The sequence below is a fragment of the Pagrus major genome, chromosome 15 (assembly GCF_040436345.1).
Source record: "Pagrus major chromosome 15, Pma_NU_1.0".
In the NCBI taxonomy this organism is placed as follows: Eukaryota; Metazoa; Chordata; class Actinopteri; order Spariformes; family Sparidae; genus Pagrus; species Pagrus major.
The window spans coordinates 11,904,581-11,928,852 of record NC_133229.1 but is presented as its reverse complement, the minus strand read 5'-3'; the positions used below and the strand labels follow the sequence as shown (position 1 = coordinate 11,928,852).

The 24,272-nt window shown below is 41.6% G+C and overlaps 2 protein-coding genes across 6 annotated transcripts in view; one reads left to right on the top strand and one right to left on the bottom strand.

Annotated features, from left to right (window-relative positions):
• Positions 1-14,975, top strand: part of macrod2 (mono-ADP ribosylhydrolase 2) — a 432,177-nt gene extending 417,202 nt beyond the window's left edge. For 4 of the 5 annotated variants that reach the window (XM_073481704.1, XM_073481703.1, XM_073481702.1 and 1 more), the window contains 3 exons: positions 10,335-10,370; positions 11,491-11,562; positions 13,669-14,975. In XM_073481704.1, coding sequence (XP_073337805.1) covers positions 10,335-10,370; positions 11,491-11,562; positions 13,669-13,691 — 131 coding nt within the window. In that variant the 3' untranslated portion in view covers positions 13,692-14,975. The remainder of the gene's footprint in view (positions 1-10,334; positions 10,371-11,490; positions 11,563-13,668) is intronic. The other variant, XM_073481701.1, reaches the window with a different exon arrangement.
• The window catches only part of kif16bb (kinesin family member 16Bb), a 55,846-nt gene continuing 40,544 nt past the window's right edge, over positions 8,971-24,272 (bottom strand). The window contains exons 20-21 of the transcript XR_012180129.1: positions 20,052-20,189; positions 8,971-9,644 (exon numbers count right to left, since the gene is read on the bottom strand). The gene's annotated coding sequence lies outside the window, so the exon portion shown is untranslated. The remainder of the gene's footprint in view (positions 9,645-20,051; positions 20,190-24,272) is intronic.

The following is a 24,272-nucleotide window of genomic DNA, read 5'->3' as shown; positions in this document are numbered from 1 at the left end:
AGTCAGGAAATTTGACTGAAGATTGAAGTGTGTCGCTGAGATCAAAATAAAGGCAGAGTTCGAAGATGGGTGTTGTCTAACCCATGAGTCCTGAGTGCTCATATAATAGTGAAGTAATAATTACTCATAGTCATTAGTATTCATGGCTCTGAACACCAACATGTTGATGGGCGTCGTGGCTAGTGCGGCCCCATCATAAGATGGTGTCTAATTAAAGATTTATTGTCAATATCGTTTCACAAAGTTTATGCAGTTTCCCCTAACATAACAACCAACAAAACTCTGGGATTTTTTTTAAAGGCTGATTTTCCACAACCTCAAATTACTTAAATGCAGGTTTTGCTCTGGAGGACGAGATCTCATCTCAATGAGGATAGCAAGAGCGCATTGAAAATACTAGATGTAAACACAAAGGCAGGATCGTTTATCATCTGGATAACATAACTGGATGCAGATCCCATTTTAATACCAGGTGAAAATGGGGTGTTAGTGATCCCACATTGCACTACAGCATCCTCAAGCACCATCTTTTGCATCTGCACATTTATATCCACTTACTCCCAGTTGTCAGCAAGGTCTGCTGACACCCTGCTGTTCTCACATAGCTCAATATTGCACATATAGAAGTGTGTATCACAGCTAAGCATCGCAGTCCCAGCTCAACAGTCACACTAAATAATACAAAGCTAAAGAAAACAGCTTAGTGTTTTATTCATTTTCACTCTCGCCATCATTGTAACTTGTTAATTTAACAATTTCTTCAGTCTGCACACATTCCATTATATTCGTTAAGGGTGTAGGATGCTGCGCAGGTCATTTGCTGATGTCTTAGCTGGTCACCAAACTGCATCTGTTATTTACGTTTCAGGACTATTCATATAAACATGCAGGATTTAGCACTGTTGTTCTTGGCTTTACAAATGACTTCAGTTTAATGCAATATTATAAGCAACCGAGAGCCATAAGATCCAAACAATATCACAAATATTATATTCTGTGGATTTCTTTCGTTCTCTAGAATATCTCTGCGGAGTAGAGATATGTAAGGAGGTAGGCAGAGGAGAGATTTTGTATTTTAAATCAGGCTGCACGCTCCACTATATAAATCATGTGTATTAGATATCTCCCTGCACAGGCAATGAGATTCTCAGCCTGATATTTGGGATGTTATAAAGGCCCCCACTCCCCGAATTGAATCAGAATCCAAGCGTCCTTTATTTATGAATATTCATAAGACACTTTAAAATGGAAATGGAGGCTGTATTGTTATTGTGTTTGAAATATCTATCCAGCAAGCCTTGTTCTTGTGACTTGTGAGAGTGGGCACCCGCTTCAGTAAGCTCATGGAACACCCATAAATTAAAATAAGACTGTCTTTGCCTAAAGCTAGGAATAAATAAATCTGAGTTGTGAGCAGAAATTGTTTTTCCTTCATGCAGCGTGATTCTCCTACAGGAGTCGATAGCTATTGTCTTAGCTCCAAAGGTAAGATTTAATGGCTGCACCGATTCAATGCCACTGAGCAAACAGCGGCTCATCCTTCTTCCCAATCAAACTTTGAGCGAGTTTCGCCTGTAAAATATTTGCATGTCATGCAATGCAGCAACACAAACCTGAATAAGGTTTGTTGTGTACAAGACTGCTCTGTAGTAGTGTTTCCTATTACACTGCCAGCCAGTTTAGTAAGAGCCTATTATCGACAACCTCTTAAACAAATACTCTCCCTATTATTCTGCTCTTCAATATAAATCACAGACAACCTCACAATCGAAGGAACCCGAGTCTTCAATATATCAATGTTCTTTTTTCTTCCTGCCTTTGATAAAGTTGGCCCCTGTTAGAGGCTGTCTGTGGGATGAAAGCATCTCCATGACTATAGCTACACAGAATACTTCAGTGGGGTGGGCTCCACCTGAGTGTGGCCAGGTGCAGACAAGGCGGGCGAGTCAGGGACGAGCTGTAATGGCATAGTAAAGCCAGGCAGGTGGGATCCTGCAGGGAAGATGGGGAGAAAAAGGATGGGGAGACAGACAGACGCAGCGGGCCATCACAACAATCTCAGTCTCAACACAGCAGAGAGACAAGGCACCATTACATCAGCCCAGAGGCTGTTGGAGCTGACATTCCCACTGCTCATCTTGCTTTTGATTTTGCTTTGTTTCATTTTCTCTCCTTAGACCTGTTGTGTTGTTAAAAAAAACATTACAGGAACTCAAGTAAACTCCAGTTCATCCTCATTACCCACAACTTTTCACATGTTTATGGTTACTTTATTGTCTCAGTTTCACAACATTGTGCCTCCAAATGTTTTTTTCCCGCTGTGGCCAGTATATGTTAAGTACAGATGGGTGTGGCTGCTTGATTGAACACTGTGACTTTGCTCACTGTAGGTGAGTCTCTGAGCAGAAAGCCCGGCTGCATCCACATGGTGCCCAAAAAAATCATGCACGTCATGTCACCTCTCTCCCTTGTAAGACCCACAAACAATAACAAAAAAAAAATCAAAATGGAGGCACAACAAATCCCCTTCTAAAACCGTCACGAGAATTGATTTTATTCTCTTGTTTGCAAGTGTTATTTGGGGGATGTTATTGATTTCTATGTATTTTACTCCCCCAGTGGTACGGCTTGAGTGTAACAAAACAACAAACCGACACAAATGGCTCCTCTGAAATCCTGCAGACTTGCCATTGGCAGTATGTAGGTACACACAAAACAATCAAACCACAGTGACCCTGTGTGGTCGCTTTTTTATTTTAAAGTGTCAAGTACAAAGTGTACAAAGAGTGGAATTTCTGAGTAATCCATTGCAAATCAAAAGAGACTTTTTTCTTTCCCTCTTTTTAGCAGCTTGAATAATTTATCTCTGAATTCATTGGTATATTCCTCTCAGAATTTGTTGTTGCCGAAGTGCGCTTTGCATTTATGTTCCTTTGTCTTACAACTGCAGAAAGGATTGGAAAGCTTTGCTTAATTGGTTGTTTTGTGCCCTTTTCTCTTGGTCTTTTGTGAACAATGGGATACTGGTGGTGTAAATCTAATTCTGGAGAGCAATGCGGCCTTTCCTGTGGCTAAGAGTTGTCAGCGCACAATTAACTTTTGGCATAACATTGTATACTGCAACACTGAGTGGCTCCTCAGGGAGCAAGCTGCCACAGGCTGAAGACATTAGGCTATGCTTGTGTTTTATAGCTTTTCACTCTGACTGTGAACGTCCAGGAACAACAGCTACACCAATCACAACCCTGCTGAGGCATTGTGTGTGAGCGCCGTGAGGCGGCTACCCACCATCTTATCTTTATCCGTATTAACGCAGCTTTTATCGTTGGATTCCAGTGGGCTTTGCTCCTCATTCTTAAGCTCCACATGATGGCTTGTTTTGACTTGCTTTGTAAATTTTAGGTCACAAGCCAGTTTCCTTCTGTTTTCAATATGAAAAAGTTTCACTTTTCAAAAATAATGACATTGTTTCAGAGTCTGGTGATCACTTGGAGTGGAGCCGGTTCTGTGACATCATTCCTCAGCACAGCAGCACCCTCCATCATTTTCTAGTATCTTCTTGTTGATGAGAAACACACTGTGTGGTTATTTAGCCGGAGATGGAGAACAGACCAACAATGTGCACAATGTCCATTATGTTGGTCACCTCTGGCCCAGAAGCCAGCTTCAAAGAGAGGGGCCCTCATCTAACAGGCTGCAAGGGACACACTTTTTCTGTCCTCCTTTGAAGCTCCTCTTTTGATCAGCTCTCTGATCCTGTCTCCACCCCTCTGTTTGCTTCACAAAAATGGCAAATGAATCAAGCACAGTGGAAATTTGTCAGCCAGCAGAGGTGCAACAAATCTGTGTTTGAAGAGTCTGGAACATATTTTAGTCTCCATCACACACACATCCTTTAAAAACACACAAAGACATTGTTTGAGTGATGAGTGATCTCTGTATGGGTTGCCTGTCTCCTAGAGGCAGTGAGGAAGATTTGACGGTAGAGCTACTTTAGTTAGAAACAGAAGAAAACCCTAGTTGAGATGCTGACAACGGTGGTATTTCAGACACAAACGTGACAGTTGGGATTTAAAGTCTTTAGCAATGCGCACTTAACTCGCTAGAATTGTTCAGATATTGAGCCCTTTCTCTCAGAGTGCACACAGGGTATGATGTTATGAGATCCAATACAATAATTTGTTGAAATAAACGAAATATTTGGCAATTATTAATTCAAGCAAAATTTGCCTAATGTTTGATGGTTCCACCTCGTCAAATGTAAGAATTTGCTGCCTTTCCTTGTTTTAACATTGCAGTAAACAGAATATTTGGGGGTTTGTCACTTTGGGCTTTGGAAAACTGTGAAATGCAGTTTTTTAATTCATATTCTATTTCCCCGACATGTCACAGACCAAATGGTTAATCTGAAATATAATGGGCAAATGAATCATCCACAAAAACAAGTTTTTTTCAACCCTAATTATACGATACAGTTGAGTACGTTAGGTGCAAGAACATGTTGCTATATCTGCTGCAACATCTTCATTTGCTTTAAATATATCTCTATCAGTCGCTCATTATGCTGCTGACACATACTCAGTGCCTCCACTGAGGTCTACCAATCAAGCTGCTCTCTTGCTGACCTTTCAGTGATCGACAGCTGCTCTGCAAGGGCTCCTGGTTTTCACTGCCGTCTAGACGAGCACTTTGATTATATTGACCAGTCCAAATCCATGATCTCCTGCGGAAGACCTTGAGCTGCCCAGAAGAGGCATCACTTCATAACTGCAAATCAGTCAGCTGGCCCGAGCGGCACAAACATCCAGGCCTTTCCCCATAAACATGCTTCTTCTACACCTCCCTCCGCTGTGGCGTGTCCCATTTTAATACACATCACCTTGTGTCAGATTTACCAGCCCCCCTGCAAGACAGTCTGCCTGTGCCTTGATATAGTAAACCACAATAGGTATTGAAGACAGAGGTGAGCAGCTTCCTGCAGCAGGCCTGCTAGCAGTGCAGGGAGAGTCTAAAGATTATGTAAAGTAATTCAGCGAGTGATGAGAGAGGAGCAGGCCAGCACTGACAGCAGGTTTAGCAGGTATGTAGGTCACACAGGGGGAGGCCTCTTTTGCATTTTTTCCCTTCCATGTCTATTTTTGTGTTGTCTCCATCTCTCACGTCTTCACTTAATCAGTTATTCACTTTCGCCTTTCATCTCAGGATATCTGAGTGTTCTTCTTTTACCTCCTTTTTGTCTTCTGACAGACCAGTGTGACTGTGACACACAGCCGTGGACAAAGTGGGGAACAGAAAAAGAGTAGAAAGAGAGATCAAGAGTGAAAGACACTGCCAGTGGAGACAACATTTTTACTGGCCTTCCTGTTTCTTTCAGCCCTTGCTGAGTCTTATCAAAGGTTTGCCAGTGGTCATTCTGCCTTCAGTTTTTGCAACATATGTTGTCAACCGTGCCTCCTCTTTTTTTCTGCCATCTCTCTCTGCCTTCTAATCATCTTCACTTCTCTGAGTCGTAGCTTAACCCCAAAGCAGATGGCGATCTGTTCTCTTTTCAGTCATTCAGAGCACTCTGTGTTTTCTCGTCTTGTCAAGCATGGTCCAGGCCTGTGTAATGAGCTCAGGCCTTTTCAGTCTGTTTAGAGAACCCTGACCCGACTCGAAGCCGCCCCGCCGCAACCACCACCGCGAGGTTATCCCAAACCCGCAGGGGAGCACAATGCTACTTAGTGTCCACAACCCCGCAGCCTTTTCTTAGGGAGAATAAAGGCGGAATATTAATGAAGACTCTTGGCTTTTCGGGAGGATGGCAGTAGAGAGGGGCGGTCACAGTGTTTATTGAGCAGGCTTGTTTTCGTCTCCCTAGCCTGCAGGTCACAGCTCAGTGCTCTTTAATTGGCTCAGATTGTCAGACAGTGTTCCATCTCATAGCAAAGAAAACTCCGGCTATCAAATGCTGACCCCCCCAGCCCCCCACCCCACCCTCTCTTCCGAACAAAATCCCCTTTTTCCTGTTTTGAGAATGGCAGGTCATGCAACTAAGCCATTTCCACAAGCCTGCACTACAAACTTAACATTAACATAAGAAAATGGGCTGCTTTCCACATTTACCAGCTCATTAGTTCTTTTGGTTTGGTACTTGTTGAGGTCCACCCACTCTTGTTTTGCTCGAGCAGGGAGATGTCTTTAATTATCTTTGTAGTAGACATTTCAGGCCCGAAGCTATTAGTCCATGCAAAGTTCAATGAGGGGCTCTTTGATACTTGTTTAATATACACGGCCCACTGCAGACCAGGCCCATGTCCCTCATAGACCACCCAGTTTACATGCTCAAATTAATTCTGCTCTCATCTCCTGAAAGGAAAGGAGCCTCTCAATAGATACCAGTATTGACCTTGACATTTTCCTATCTTATTCGCACAAGATGAAATGCTATTGAGCAGGCCTGCCTCTTGTAAGTTGCACAAACCTTTGCAATCAACTGAAGCATAATGGAAATACTTTGTGCAATAAGTGAAAGTGATTTAGTCCATAAAGGCTTTTCATTTGTGGTGTGTTTAAATTTGGGCATACTTTAGTACCAGGTGATACTGAGCAACCGTTTTAATGGTTTTTCAGTAGCTACCAGACTGAGACTGTGATGGGTCGGGTCCATTGTTTGAGCGAAAGCAGCTGGACACCTGTGTGAGCCGGCTGAGATCAAAGCTCCAGGAGCTGTTCAGACACAGCAGAGCAGCCCCGCCATGCCACGGTCTGGGGATCAAAATGAGCAGAAGAAATTCTCCTGGGGGTACTGACACTGTAGGGCACAGACACTTCTGCACCTCCACACCTCCATTGATTTTTTATTCTTCCACTGCTCAAGAAAAGACGAGTTGAATAAAAGACAGTGAGATGTCCTGTGGCTGAGGGACGAGCGGAACCTCCTGTTCTGCCCAAGGCTCCTGTCTGGAACATTAAGCAGAGACGGTTCCCATGCTGCCGTGCGGGTGACCCGCAGGGACTGCCTCCCCTGTGGGCTGACTGAGATGGAATGACAAGAACATTAAAAGTGGTGTGGAGGCAGAACTGCTGCTGATCGTGACACATGCTTTTTGAGGATGATGCGAAATAATGAGAAAACGTATTCCACAAAAAGCTCAAGCTAATCAAAAATCTTTTCACTTATTGATAAGATTCTTTAAAATATTAATTTGCAGTTGCTCTCGAGTTCAAACACATTTTCTATAATGGTTGAATATTGCGGTGCAGCACACTAATGCTGACCAACAGAACGCTAACTACCTCTTGTCTAATAAATGAATGCAAGGTGGGGGGGATGTAATTTTCTGCTTGTCTGCATAGAGGTTGACTTATGCCCAACTCTCTTCCTTCCTCTCCTTTCTCTTGTGTGTGCAGATGTGAGCGCGCACACACACATGAATTGTCACCCTCCCTCTCGAGCTACTGGGGGCTTTTCTCTGAACTTCTGAAAGGCTGAAGTGACAAGAAAAGTTAAGAGTAGTTTGGCAAATGTTTTAAATGTTTTAGATCTCCTGCGTGATCTGTGTTCACTTGTTAATTAATCTGTCTTGAATCCTTCACTGAAACATCATGATAACAAAAAGATAAACAGATAAATGCTCTGTGTGTAAAAAATGCAGATCAGATACTCTTTTAAATCCTTATTAACAGTCACCCTTACTAAGGTTACATATATTTATAGAGAAATAGAAACAGTTATGTTTTAGATCCTCAAAGAATTTGTGCCCTAACCTTTATAGTATATTAATTATGTACGCATAATGAACATACATAAATGGAGGATGGGAAACACTGTCAAGGACCCTCAGGGTCCTCGGTCCCAGCTTAAAGAACCACTGGTGTAAGCTGTCTAGTTTCCTGCTGAGGGAGTCAATTCGGTCTACTGTTTTTCTCTTTCCCTTATCAGCCCTCTGTGGACTGTGCCTCTCCTTCACCAGAACCTTGACAGAGGCCCGTTTTTCTCTCTCCCCCCATCTTGTTTATGTGTTTACCACAGCACACTCACTCCCCCCCTCTCTAAATGATAGTCCCTCTACTGTCAGCACACCGGAGTCAAATTAAAGAGCGAGGCAGACTGGTGTTGCTGTTCCCTCTGTGCTTCAGGCAGGGAGGGGAGGCTGTGGCCGCAATAAGAGGAAATTCTGAGCCCTTTGCTTCATCTTGATCAGCGCGGTATGTTAGAGGAAGATGATGCCACAGCACCCAGTCTCTGTTGTTATTACCTGTGATAGAGGAAGAAGGGGGAATCATGAATGAGGCCAGGGCTTCAGTGAGCTCCTACTGCTGCTGCACACAGGCATGCTACGCTTGCTCGTATACGCAGGCGGACATGATGGAGGCTCAGTTCCAACATGAGCCGCAACATCAAGCACACTCCACATGTCCCGCCATCAGCTTTAATATCCGTAAAGTGATCACACATTTCATGTGTATGCATAATTTATTCCATCACCACCGATGCCATACGCGAGGCTCCCGAACACATGTGCCACAATGTGTGTGTACAAGTTTCCTGTTAATATATTCCATTACAGAGAAGATCTGAATCTGGTGGCAAATCTGCTTCTTTGATTAATTTATAATAAGGCAGAAAATGAATTTCAACCTGGTTCTTATTCTCGTACTTTTGGCCATTTGTGTTGGCTATAATAACAATGTACTCCAAGTAATTGTTGTGATCTGGGAACACAATGACATTGTCACACCTGCAGGGCAAGAAACACAAGTATTATAGTCTTATTTGGGGTTGAGGTAGGTCTCTTAGCTATGATTGATGTTTACACAAAGAGTGTCAGCATTTCTTGTCCCGTCTGGCATCAATTTACTAATCTTACCGTGTTCCTAGATCACAGCAATTAGCTTATTAAAGGTGCAATACGTAAGAATTCATATCACCAGAGTGTTAACTGCAGCCTAGTGTAGCTGCCATTAGCTAGTAAGCTCAGTTAGCCGTGCAGTTAGCATCACAGACCGGGAGCTTGCAGTGGCATAATAAAAAAGGACAGGCCCCCTTTTTTTAGAGTATGAATTCAACAGGTGATCAATTCTTACATATTGCACATTTAAGTATATTACAACCTGATTCTAAAAAGGTTGGGATGCTGTGGTTATTCTTAAATGGCATGTTGCAGTATTTAAAAAAATCTTTGAAAATCATATAATCCTGTCTTTATTTACAGTCTCTTTGGAATCATTGTTGCACTCTCATTACTCATAGAAATCAGAGCCAAAACTACGCATATAAGATCCAAGTTGTATATAACCAGTATTACCCTTTAAAGAGTTTTGCGTAAAAGAAAATAATGTGATTTCATCCCACTGGACAGATCCAAGCCTCAGATCAAAAAGTAAAGAAAAAAAGAAAAAAAAAAGAAAATGAGGGTGAGATTGTTGCTTCATCCTTCCTGCTTTTCGACAGTCCTTGAGTCCCGCTGGTGTCTCAGGGAGGAGAAATTTCATTCCAAAATGTTGCAACAGATTAAATCAGTTTGACTTCATGTTGAAAAAGCGGTGTAATTCACGTTCTTGATAGCTGGCAGCCTACAGGTCCAAGGTGCCAGTGAAGCAGAGGTAGTATGTAACGCCCAAGCTGTCAACATGCTGCAACCTGGCACGTGTATCCAAACCTGCAATTACAAGCGAGGGATTAAACGACCTTGACGGCAGACTTGTTACCATAAACATACAGAACACTGAAACCACTTTGGATCCGACGGGTTCTTCTATCACGCCTAAGCAGTTGTATTTGTTTACATCATCGGCGGACTGCCTGGGGAGAGCGGTTATTTTTATGGCGTTCTTTGTTTGGATGATTGTTGTTGCAAAGGGGGAAGCAGCGAGGTTTGCTCAGGGAGTAGCAGAGAAGGAGTTGTGTGAGTACAGATGTTACAGGAAGGATAGAGGGGGAGAAGGATGTGTGGGGGAGAGGGTGAGGGGGGTGGCAGAGGGGGTCTCGGGCTGCCTTACAGGGATGGCAGTCTGTAATTAATTTTGCATGCATCTCTTTCTTTTCTCACATTTGTTTTGTTATTTTTTGAAGTGTAACTCCTCAGGAAGGCCCTAAATTTCCAGGCATGAGAGACTGTTAAAAGTCAATCAGGGAAGAATGTAAATGTGAGACCATGAGTATGAAGTCGCTCTTCTTCGAGTGGTTTGTGGATGATCTACTTTTCTGAGCTGAATGTGTTTTTTTTTTAAACTACAGTGGAAATAATGACTTTTTTCATACCTAAGCCTTTTATCAACTGAATCTGAATGCATGAATCCACATTAAAGGTGATTAACATGTTTACATCTATATGTGCCTTAAATTGCAGATGACCCTGAGGTCAACACTGGCACCAGCAATGGAGGTGAATAGACATCATTTTTTTCCCCCATGCACTTCCCTCTAGGGCTGCAACTAACGATTATATTCATTGTCAACTAATTGATTAGTTATTTGGTCTAGAAAATGGTTAAAATCTCAATCAGTGTTTCCACAAGCCAAAGATGATGTCCTCAAATATCTTGATTTTTCCACAACCCAAAGGTATTCAATTAACTGTCACAGAGGAGGAAGGAAACCAGAACATATTCATATTTGAGAAGCTGGAATCAGAGAATTTAGATTTTTTTTTCTTTTTCTTATAAATTATTCAAACCGATGAATCTATTATTTAAATAGTTGGCAAATAATTTAATAGTTGCTAACTAATCAATTTAGAGCTGCAGTGATAAATAGCAAATGGCAAATTTCAATCAACCCATTCTGGCAGCTGTCCAGTCTCTCCACCAGGAGGCGTGCAAGTGGTCCAGCAAGTTAAATTAATCAACAGAATAAGTGACAATTCTCTGATGCCAGCTTCATAAATGTGAATATTTTCTGGGTTCTTTACTCCCCTCTGACAGTAAACTGAATATATCTGGGTTGTGAACAAAATAAGACATTTGAGGACATCATCCTGGGCTTTCTTGGCCATTTTCCCACACTTAATAGACCAAACAACTAATCGAGTAATCGAGAAAATGATAATCAATAATCACTGAACATTGAATTAATAAGTTAATCGTTGCAGCTCTACTAACCACTCTGGGTGCTGTGACACCTAGATGAAATCTTGACACTGCAACTCTGCCGCCCCCACCCCCCTTCTTTCTTTCCTGCTACTCACAGTTGGTTATATCTGTCAACATACCTGCCTAGATTAATATCAAATATCACAGTATATATAACATTATATGTTGGACACACATTAGAACACAGCCAGTTCAATCCTGATGTCAGAAAGTTCTTGTTCGCTACACTGTAACTCTAAACCCACTCAGCTTGATCCACAGGCTTGGCAGAGCACAGAGATTGTTATGGGTAAATGGATGCTTTTCTGCACGGGATGAGGGGCAGCAGATTGCTTGGTTATCACAGCATCTCCTCAAATTTTCCACTCTTCCCCCTCTCTATTCTTTTCATTTCCCTCCCTTACTCTTGTCTAGAAGAGATGAAAGATCTCGTCGAGGGCTCAGAAGAACCTGATTCAATTCCAACCGACAGCATTCAGTCCAAAGGTAAGGGCGTGGGAGAAGCACTCACACTCGCTCACTGTTGCGCTCTTATCTCGAACGCGTCTCTATTTATAAGATTCTTATTAGTGGCCACAGCTGCCAAATTAAAATTCACTTCACCGGGAGAATCCTCGGCGCTGTGCAGCAGAGTATTACCCAGCTTCACCCTCCTTGTCTCTGTTTCCCTCCCCCGTCTGTCTCCATCTCCTTCCCTCTGTAGGGGCAGGCGGCAGGCAGGCAGTTTTTCAGTATGTGCTCCTCCAGGGCCGAATGCATTTGTAAATCCTCTCTATTCAGGTCCGCAGCTATGACCCTGATATTTAGGTATAAACGTGTCAGTACGTCTTTGGAGATTGAGTGTGATGAATTACCTGCAAACTCCACTATCAGACATTTAATAAATCAAGTGTGCAATGCATATTATTTTAACACGTAGCCAACACAAACGGTAGGGGCAATAATCATGCCAATAAATCATATTTGATAAGGATACCACACTGTTGTTATTCTCAGGGCCCCGTTGAGATTCAGGGTAATAAGACAGCATGTAATTTAAATGTAGACATCTGTGGAGAGTGCTGTGAATTTCTATGTCTGCATTTGTTCTGTGTGTGGCTCTATAGTCGTCGTTGAGCCAAAGAAAAGGGATTCAGATTCGGGCATCGAACACTTTCCAGGTGGAAAAAAATTCATTAAGCAACTGTTGTGAACAGATTGTCAGGGTTGAATAAATAGGACAGGCTAGCAGCATATGAAATAACTTGGCAGAGACAAACGGGTTGGTGTAGAAAGGAGAGAGCTTAAACAATGCCAGACAATGTGCCAGAGAAGAAAAAGCTCGTTATCGAACAAGCGTGTGGATCAGGGTAGGATGGTGTATAAGGGAGCTGGTTAGCACATAGCGAGCAGTTAAAATTAGCCAGAGTACAGTATCAAAACACATGAGACTGGGCAGTCGCCACTGACTGCCCTGTTGTGACTGCCAGAGCAAGACATCCTGCTTTGGACCAAATATCATCTGATCAGATTGCCATGAAATTAGGTAGAGATATCACTGGTCCCTAGAGAATATCTGCTAATGATTTTGGGTGACTCAGGGGAGTCACCCAAAAAACCTTTATCGGGCCGATTCCCATTTACCAGACACTTGGTCCATGAAAAATGATGCTAAAAACCCATCACTGGTGTTTCAAATTTACCCATGAGCTCTCTTTTTCAGTTTATGGTCTCAATCGTGAGTTTCAAGTCATCTTCATCTTCACATTTAGAGTAAAACAGACAATAGAACAAGGTATGCTTTAGGGCATGGCTACCTTGTGATTGACAAGTTGCTACCAAGGCGAGTCCTTGGGTTCTCAGTCAGATTGGCGATATGGCCAAACTCGAGCTTCAAACAGTATTCCACAAACTAATTGGTGATATCACTGTGGCTCTGTCCACCATTCATTTTACAGTCTATGTTCCAATGGGAGAAAAACCTTGTAATTTAATGACCCCATGTTGTTTCTCAAAAGCCAATGTTAGGATAAATTCTACATGGTACCATAAAATTGTTTCTTCTAGGACTACACCTAACAATTATTGTCATTATTGATTACTCTTGTGATAATTTGCTTGATAAAATCATCTTTCCTTTACACTATAAAAAACTATTAAAAAAACAACAAAAAAGGGCTATTATAATGTCCTACAGCCCAAGATGAAGTAAACAATGTGCTCCATTTGTCCAACCACAGCCTCCAAATTAAAATGTTCAGTTTACCATTTCATATAAAAAATGTAACAACAGCTAATCTTCACAATTCATAAACTGGAATTAGGGGAATGTTAAGCACTTTTGAAAATTTGTAAATTGTTTCTGTTGATCGACCATTCTGTCAAATCGACCAATAGTTTTAGTTACAGTCCTCCCTTTTATTTCGTGGCGTGCAATTATCTTTTCAGCCTTGCAGAGATTGTAAATAGAAGTCTTCTCTGCTGAAATAAGAGGAATAAACGGCTTGAGAACCATCAATAAACAGTGATATTAAAGACGCAGCAATGTGTGAAACAGTCATTTAGCCCTGCAAAACATTCACACTATGAATTTGTTGTTTTTTTTTACCCCAGACACTGTTGAGAAGAAAGAATGACCAGCTGAGGGAAGGACAATCGACCTCATCTGACAGCCAGCAAACTGTGCGAAGCCAACCACACTGGTGTCAGACTGGCCCATGTCAGTATGGGCTCTGACACTGGCCCAGGACAACCAGTTACTCACAAGATGCTCACATTCCCTACTTTATTTAGCCTTTTCCCTCTACATTAAGAATCTACTCATCCCTGAAGTATGTATGTGCTGTATGTATATGTATGTATGTACAAAACCTTACTATAGGACTTGAACATATCAACCAGAAAAGATGAGCCATACCTCACTGTGTGTTAGAGTCATACATCATTTTGCCAGTTGGGTGCGCTGAGATGAACCAAGTCTCTTTATTTGATCTATACTGTGAGAGCATGGTGAAGCTGTCAGAGGACAACAGCCACAGCTCCTGCTCCTGTTGACACTCCAGGTTGGGTGATGCTTAACATCTGCCATCCTTTTGTTCTTACGACCAAAACACCGCCGCCACAGTCATGATGACATTCAACTGTGGACTAGCTGACAACACCCTGCATTCGTAAGGCCTCTTTGGAGTGCAACGCACTGACACCTGCCATGTCTCCTCACACACACTCTGCAGCTCGAGCTCCATTGTTTAGTCAAATCAGCCAATACCTTGATTCAGAGGCGGTGTGTCACTCCCCGAACATCACCGATCACAGCCGCCACTGCTGTAACCGCAGCTTAACTCCTAACACCAGGAAACTGTTCATCAACACCCACGCGCACTAAACAAGATGTGAGCGTCTTTTAATAAATCAATTAGTTCTTTCGCTCCCCTTTTTTTGTTGCCGTTTCCAGTGCATGCCAGAAAATTGCTTTTAACTTCACCAACAGGAATTACAGTCCTCTTCGCTTTCGCTTGTCTCCTTACCAGATTGTCTCTAATTGTATTGAAGGAATCTGCCTTATTTCATATCAGACTACAGAAATCACAATCACAGACCTAAGGAGGTGGTCCAAGTATGAATTCTTGGTTGTGTTTTGCTTGCGGATGATTTGTAACTTTAAGTACATTATGTAATGGCTAATACCTGTTGTTAATGGTTTCTTGTTTTCTCCTCAGTTGATTTTAAAAAAAAAAATTGGTTTGGGTTTCTTTTTAAATGTTGATATGATCATTAATTATTTTCAGTGGTGCCATACTAAAGATCAGACGAATTACAGTTCTATGAAATGATGCCTTCATACTTTGATGTTTGCTTTGCTAAACTATAACAGAAGCAACTAATAAAGATTAAGGTGGAAGCCATGTCTCAGCTTTTAATGTGCCTCGTCATGAGTCTTGTTTTTATCTCGGTCATGACAGTAGCTAAAAATTTCACTCTGCTTGCAGCTGGTGTAGTTAATTTCCCCTCAGTTCATATGTGTGAAATTGAACAACTGTAACAGAGCAATCAGTCATGTGTCTCTGGGGCAGAAACAATTAGTCTGTTCCTGTGATCTCCAGCACACTGCCTCTCTGGCCCCTCAGGCTCTCTCCTGTATCAAATGAGAAGAGATATCTGGTGACCCCTCTCACCCCAGAGCTTTCCCTCCTTCTGAGAAACTCACTAATGGCCAGAGACCTCACAAGGAGTTTGTTATCAAAGAGTCTTCTATGTCAGTGAGCTGTCTAATCTGTAAACGAAATATTATCTTTGCAACTTTTCAAATTTTGGGTAATTTTAACTTTTGTTTATTATTCTTAAACTCATCCTCACAAAAAACATATTTAATAATCATTGATTAAAACCCATGTATGGGACTTGACAAGTGGTGACTTTGGTGCCCCCCAGTCTGCACCAGCCTCCAGCAGGTTTGTCTCATCAACAAACAAAAAAACTAATCACAATAAAGCTGGAAATAAACCAAAGGACTAACCGAACCTTATATAGAATGGACAAACCACACAACAACTTACACCAAATACAGGAGCCCATACTAAACATCTGATGTACATATTGGGGCCAAGGACACAAAACATACATGTTCCATTACCCAACACAAGAGGACATCCATCAAAAAGAGCTTTGCTTGCTAATTTACATAATCCATGTGTAAAGTGAACATGGCTGACAATAAGGACGAGTTGAGGGATAGAGATGAGGGCAACACTGCCTATATGGAGAGCTGAAGGTGAAATAACTTCATCAGAGTCGAAACCTGACATGAATTATAAAATAATATCTATTCTTTTACTCACAGCATATTTAATATTTTCGGCCAGTGATATTTATAGAATTATTAAGACAAGATGTCAACGGTCCCGATACTTTTTGTACATATCACACATTGTACTGGGATGATGGGCAGCCACTGCTTCAAAACAACAATTAATTAGAAACCATCGCTCTCTGTATGCTTTTATCTTCAGACTGGGGCAGACTCATTTTGAACAGATGTCCCAAATCATGATTATCTTGTGATAAACAGTCAGAGTGTGTCCCTGCCTTCACTTTTAAGACACTTTAATTGAATATCTACACACTGGCTTACTTCCGAGCCTGCTTTAGGGCAAATCAAGCAGTGAAGTTTGCTTCCATTTGTGAACCGTTTTTAATTAAAAGGGTACTCTATTGATTTAGCATTGCACTGCTATAATACTATTGGAATAACGATGGAAGGTTTATTTTTTTAAATAGATAAAATCGATGCAGCAGAACTAAAGATAGCCTTTTTTTATTCCAGCATTCTTCTTTGTCAAAAACTTGCACCTACATCACGCACAGTGCAACTGAAGTGACATAATTTGAGGCAATTTGTCAGACAGCACCTTCTGGAGCCATTCAATGCTTTATGCAACTTTTTTACATATGCAGTCATACTCCTCTGTAAGCTGACTATGATGTGTAAAATCCAGCCTGTCCTCACCAGAAAAACAGCCATTTTGGTTGTCTGTTCAAGGATCTTATTACGACCTATGTTAACATTCATTGTCAGGCGATCACCTCTTGTGGATGTAGTTATTATTACGGATGCAAAGAAGGATCTCAGGTGACGTAATGTAAAGAGTGACGACGACACCTGCATATGTGTTTTATATATATGTTTTGTTGGTTAAAAAAAAAAAAAAAAGATCCTTTACTTGAATGGAACTGGAGAAGCTGTAATATATACTATATGGTATGTCCTCTCATCATAAGGCTTCCAGGACAACCCAAGACTTCTCACTTGACACTGCAAATGCAGTCCAACATAGAAGAGATAAAGAAAAACAATTCTGTATATGCTCCTGTTCATCCAAATGTAGGAAAAATAGCAAACAATGTTTAAAACTTGGTGTTTTAAACATTATCATGTCAAGATGATTGTTTGTTATTGGGTTAAAAAGAAAATATTCAGCCATTGTGATCATTTTTGGATAACCTAATGGTAAATAAATAAATAAAAGCATCAACACGTGTCCCACCCGTTGCTGTGGAAAAAAAATTGCATAACACATCGCTTTAGCTGCTACCATGTTTACGTTCCATTAACTTGTCGCATGCCAAGCAGACGTCAGGTGCGATCGTCCCTGGAATGGAGACAGTTTCAATTTTAATGACTTCATTTAAATGTTGTGTGTCAGAGCGGAGGGTTCCCTGAACTTGAGCAGTAGGTAATGTCAAGGGAAGCAGTTTCATCTAACAGGCTTGCTGCTACGCACCGGCTCCTTGGCATACAAAACACTTCAGGGCTAAAATAACAAACCGCCTATTCCACAAAAACAGCCTGCCGTCCCAGTTTACACCTTAACAATGTTGGATTCTCTGGCGTATGAGGCTGACATTGTTAACAGCACTGCAAACACATCTCACAGGCCCTGTATCTGTATCTAAGCCATCAACACATGATGGAGTATTTATGCATATGACAGCAGTGCTGATTGACCTGTGAAGCTTCTCCATCTGACAGGTCTTATCATGCAGCTATGTGCTGATATGATGTGCTGTGCTCCGTTTATTCCATCTTCCAGATGAAAGCTCTGTGGACCTCCTCCCATATAAACATGCATTACTATGTTTTCCCTCTCCTTCAGTCAGCTTTTTTCCACTACTCTCCTGACGCCAGCTCCTCCCACTTTCTTCCGGCCTTCTGCCACACTGCGATGACCCAATGCCATACTGGCTGTTAACACGGCACAAACAAATCGGAAGAGAAATAATTCCAGCTCCAAAGCTTTAAATCCCAGCACTAGATAAGCTGTTTTTATCTGAAGTACAGTGTTTGTCCTTCATGAAAATTCATCGCCCCCACAAGAGGCAAAGGCAACACTATAGGTGAACTAAGCCGAGATAAACACTCTAATTGGGATGAAAATTGACGCCATTCATTATGGATGCCAGTCTTCAAAGGCAGCGAGAGCCACTGAAATGTTGAAAGGAAATTGACTTGCAGCGTTGCCAGTTTGCTTTGAACAAGTGAGAATACGTCGATTAAACTCCAGCAGCACAAGACGGTTATGCAGATTACATTTGTTGTCTGACGGAAAAAGCACGTTTGTCTCGTGCTGATGGCCCCTCATGACAAGAGAACAGAAGAGAACGAGGATTAATAAACTAATTCTATCTCTCTCGCTCTCTGTTGTTGCTCCAATTATCAACTTGATAATGTGCGAATTCAGGTAATACATTAAATTCTCACCATTATTGCAGCTATAGAACAGATAAGGCCGGACTGAAACTGTTCAGTGTGAATGCATAGTATAAAGTTATCTAAAGTCTGCTTTGGTTTTAACATTTTCCACGTTTTTTAATCACCGAGCAGTAAATCACAACTCTCTGGTGCTTTTTCCCACCATCAGCTTGCTCAGAATAACAACTCGGTTATAATTCACAAGAGCCACATCCACACCTGAATTAGCTTCACTGCTGTTTTCAAAACAAAACACAGCTTGGTTCAGTGTTTCAGTGGGTCATGAAACTGATGTGTGTAGCAGTAAACTTATTTTGCTGCTTTATGGGTTGAACTGCTCACCGCCAAGACTGATAAACCGCAGCGTGGACCAATATAAAGTCCTGCATTTAATTTAATTGGAGACCCATCAACAATACGTGTTGATAAACCTCCGTTAAATTGGCATCATTAGCTCGGAATTGTCCTCATTATCCACTAGGTCAAAGCTTTTGGTGAACAAGCCTCTCCCCATTTGGATCACATCTAAATAAAGTCATCCAGCGTGTTTGTGTGCAGCGTGCTCTTTTTAAGAGAGATTAACTGAAACAAGAGATTTAAATGATAACATCTCTTTATAGAACACTAATAAAACGAATGCAGTTGGGAAAGCACTGACGAGTCAACGTGTTGGTCCCCTTGTTAACGAATTTACTTCAGAAGTCATTAAAAATGTTCTGTTCCTGTTTTTCCCGGGGAAAAAAAAAGAAAACACACCCAGAAAGGCTAATGAAAGAAAATGAAAAGCAACAGCTCTAAAACGCTCAGTAATTAAATTGGACATTAATAAATGCATTAACCTTATTAAGCTGTAACTGTGTGAGCTGTTTGGTTATGCTGATGTTCTCTAACTCATTAAAACAAAATGTCACCTGGATCTTAGATTTTAGAGATTCTGAGAATGAATCAGCAAAGCATTTTAAGTTTAGGAAGTCAAGCTGAGGGAAGTGCAGTGTTTCTCCAGGAACCCTGCAGCTTTTCACCCTAGTTACTAATGTGAGTGCACTTAGGTACAAAACCTGAACAAGTGAGAAAACTAGCAGAACAGGGAAGCTGAGGTCAAATGGAAATATGTTTTTCATTTTCAGTTTAGTATAAAATCAGCAGGACACTGCAGATAATGGAAGATGTGTTGTGTAAGTTTGAAGTGTTAAAATGGACTTGTGTTTGTGAAGTTGTTGGTTTTAACATTGTAACTCAAGTACTGTTTTAACTATAACACAATTAGCTGTCAAATGATGCTTACCAGTGTTTTACAAACATGCAGTTTAAGCCTGAACAGCAAACTGGTAGTTCTCTGGCTCTTTCTCACAATAATGATATATTGTTGAAAGGCATACGAACAGAATTTAGCACCTGAAGAAAAGGCTCATTAACAAGTCTCTTCATTACTTATTAAAGAGACAGACTCTTCGTTAATGCCTTCTTTTTGCACTTTGTCATGAAGTTTTGAAAATATGTTCAGATTTAGTGTCAACCATGATACCATGTGCCAAGCAGGAGCATTTCTATGTTCCCACGGTCCTAAGTTCCCAAGCTCCTTTGTTCCCATAGTCCTAAATTCCCAAGATCCCATACTTCCAGGGTCCCAAGTTGCCAATTCTATGTTCCCAGAATCCTAGGTTCCCTAACCGCATTTGCTTGCTAATACCTGAACTTTAGCCAAGCTTGTCCTGTTATAACAGACAGAGATCTTTAACCCACTCACCTATGGCTCTCACACTCTGATATTCGTGTGCACTCTGACATGCTCGTGTCTGTCGAGGGGCAGCAGCAACACCAATCCTCATCCACTCACTTGTCATCAGCTAGCGGTGCAGCAGAGCGACTCGACTGAGGGCTTCACCTGTGATCACAGAGTGTCAGATAAAACATGTAGTTAGTATTTGATTCTCTCTCTTACAGGCTTTGCTCTCTAGTGGGTATCTGTGACCTTAGAGGGCGAATCAAGTTAACATCTTAATCTGAGGAGTTTGACCTTCCTTCCTGAAGAATAAACATATCAGGAATGCAGGCCCTTTTCATCACTGTTGATACTGTTGTGACATAAATTGCAGTGACAGTTTAACACTGGGCTACCAATCTGTGCTGTACTCTCAGAATCAGTCAACAACAAGGTCCCAAACATGGATAAAATTGACCAAGAGCATAACTTCTCAGCAGTGCATTTATGGCCATCTGTGTCTATGAAGTGTGAAAAGACATATATATGAGTAATTTTAGTCTGTGTTCGTCACCCATGGTCACCTACTAACTAGATGCAGCACATACGTGTTTTGGAGCCCTTGATTTCTGTTTTATTTGGCAAATCAAAACCAGAGGTACCTTAGCCATCATGTCAAATGTAATGCCATCAAAGTTGGCAACATTATATTCCACTTAGTGTTTCTCAACTGCCACAGATAAAAAACAGATTTTAATGGATTTACCAAATCTCCAGCATTTTGCCAGGAACGCTGTGGGAATGGCTCAGATTCCCCTGCGCTTAAGTATTTTCAATTAAATTTGTTTTTGCAGAATGATCAGCATACTTTATGTACCATATTAAACAGTCGTAATGATTACTATGCAAACCATGTGATGCACAGTTCTCCGCAGATTGCCAACATGTAAATTGTATGTCCAAAAGAGTGAAAATAGCATCAGCATGGTGTTAATATTCTGCGTCTTGTTGCAGATAGACAAACTCACAGCACTAATCGACAAAATGACTCACTGTCTTAAGACCCATTCAAATAAATCCTGGCAGCAGTCTCTGCCTGTGTGATTAACCTAACCACTCTAGGCAACTTCTTGGCCACTGTCACTAATCACTGCTGCCAAAAGAAACAAGTTGCCACAAACTTCCTGTGACAAATGTGATGAAATCCTAGCGTGCCGTGCCATTTAAAATCTACTGGTAGGTTGTTGTTGATTGTTGACAATGCTGTGAAGAATTACATTTCCCTGATTATTTTCCCAAACAAATTTGAGATCACATCTTTGCGAGAAAACAGATAAGCTTGATTGCTTTTGCATTTCACCATCCTGCCTGTCAGCACTGACGGAGCCTTCGGGGTCCTCCGGTTCTTCCGAGAAACTGTTGCTGTAGCAACAAGCTGGAGTAAGTGAGGCCCTGCGTGCATCCAGAATCAGATGAGCTGAGGTGAGTTTAGAAAAGTGAATCCCAAACAGTGTCCAATTTAGCTCAGCCCATTTGTTGAGAAAATGTACCAAAAGGTTATGACGAGTTGATTTAATAATAATGTGATTTACACGCTAAGAAAAACAAACACAGCTGAGATGGCGGCCATTTCACAGCTGAGCTACATTGCAGTCATGATCTTCCAGCTGATCTTGGTAATAGTAGCCCCCGGTCAGTGGTCTTCTTAACTATGCTGATTTCCCTGTCGAGAAAGGCGCAACAGGGATATGAGACCATTAGATGGTACGGTGAGATGCTCCTTTCAGGATCGTCTGTCTGAAAACCATGTTACCATGGTGCCATTAAATTCATTCTCTCCCTAGGGAGAGCCTTCAGTTAACAATGAGGAACAGCCATCAAGGGTGGTAAGCATTTGTTGGAGTGTACATGGTGTGACCCTTATGGGCATACTGTATGTGTGTTTATTAATTCACAGATAAGGGTGGAGAGCGCTGCTCCTTCCCACCAGGATTCATTATTTTCTGTTCCGGACTCCTGCTGGTTATGTTAATGCATCATGAATTTCCATAACAAAATAGGCATCAAGGTAGGCAGGAAAATCACTTCAACACAGCATGCAATATAAATGTGCCATTTCGCAACCAATCATTCGGCAATGAAGTGTGGATGGTTACAGAGCGCCTCTGCAGACGACTGCAGGGCAGGTGGAGGGTAAAGGACAACATGTAAGGAGTCAGCGTCAGTATCATTGTTTGACTATCATCAGTCCCTTTTGTCCTCTTTATCCTTTATTCGCATCAGAACTCTGAAAATCCTCTGTGTTAATAAATTGTGAAGAATATATTGAGTCATTGTTTACCATGACAGTAATGGGAAAACAATTCAGAATGTACGACATCCGTGTTGATTAATTTCGATGATGCATCACTGCATGAACCCCATTGATAAATATGACTCATTTAGCATCATTGTCAATTTGCCTGAGCCGGGCGGAGAGGTGCTAACAATTCAAACGAGCTGATAGAGGTGATTAAAATGACACCAAGCAGCACTTTTTAGGCTTTCCTGTCACAGAACGCCACAGCTTCTCTGCGAGATGCAACTCACAAAACACCTCATACTGCAACATACAGGGAGATTTTCTCATTCGCTGTTAATTGGCTCATTTATTCCTGCGTGCGGTGCAAAAAGAAAAAAAAGAGCAGAGATTAAGCAAAGTTGGCTAACAAAGTTTTGTTGCATGTCTGAGGCGAGCTGTCTGGATTGGAACAGCCACTGACATTAATGGAGAGAGGCTACAGCGTCTGCAGACAGTCCATGCCACCCGTCCCTCTTGTCTCCAGGCTAAACGTCTCTTGTCACAGCTGACAACTTTTGCAATTGATTAAGTCAGTCTTGCTGACAGGGAGACACAAGGTCACAATTATGATGACTGCTCTGTTGACTTTGATATTATGAAGGAAAAGAAGAATAATTCTTTTGTTGAGCTTAGAATAAATAGATTGTTCAGCGATAAAACTGTTGGTTCACAGTACATTAAAAAACTAATTCCTGTGACATTCACTTGGATGAATCTCAAAGAAGTTGCTGAACATTGTGACAACTTTTCCACTGGATGTTGCAAAAGGAATGAAAATGCAATTTCTGGGACTGAATCAGTTTATTCATGGCACCATTCCGCTGTGCATCTATCAGTTCACCAATCTATTAATGTAGCCTGTCAGATCTGAGCTTAGGTCCTTCTCACCTTCAGCGTCTGCACGCCTCCATATCTCCCATCTCTCCAGCTCTTCACGGCTCAGTACTTTCTGCTCTAATATATATGACCGATCCTTTCAGAAGCCAATTCAGAAGCTAACCACCACATTCCGGACTTCTATCAGGCCCTGATAACGTGAGGTTTGACCATCTGTCAGCGCTGCGACTGTTGGCTATAAACTTCACGCTCTGTCTTTTTATTCATCTGTTTCTCCGAGCAGAGATGCAGCCCAGCGCCTGAGAGCCAGAGGCGGAATCAGAGAGGAGAGAGAAATCAATTACTGCCTTTGCCTCTGCCTAAAACAAGCCGTGTCAGAGACCATCTACAAAAGGAGGACAAAAGGGGCTGGTGGCCCCTCAAACTCCCAAACCTCAGGAGACGGGGCGTAGAGCATTCTGTCACGAGCTCTGACACGCAGCCATCACTGCCACCAGCGCAAAATAGGCCCCTGTCACACCTCAAAATGGGATCCAGCCACTTCATGTGCAATCAGGCCTACATCAGTGATTGATGACCTCAAAGTGAAATATGAGGGAAGACAGCAGAGAAGTAGCTAAGACAGAAAAGTGAAACCATTTTGAGTAGTAACCTTTACAAAGCTTGTGCAATTTAGAATCCCTAACAGAACATTGATTAATCCAAACTTTTTCTGAGTGAAACGAGTGAGTTAGACAATGAACTACAACTATACAGCTTAAAAACAATCAATTAATATGCTGGCACGAAAGAGATGAACATGATTGTGTGTGTGTGTGTGTGTGTGTGTGTGTGTGTGTGTGTGTGTGTGTGTGTGTGTGTGTGTGTGTGTGTGTGTGTGTGTGTGTGTGTGTGTGTGTGTGTGTGTGTCCTTAAGAATTATCATCTGTCACGACTGAAGCCTTTCACTCCTCCTAACATCAAAATCATTTAGTTTAGTCTCAGAACATGTAGTCAAACTTCTAAAGTAAGGTTTGGCATTTGAGTGCTTTCCATATGATGTTGAATTTCTGGGTTTTTGCATTATACAAAAACCTTATGACTGTGCA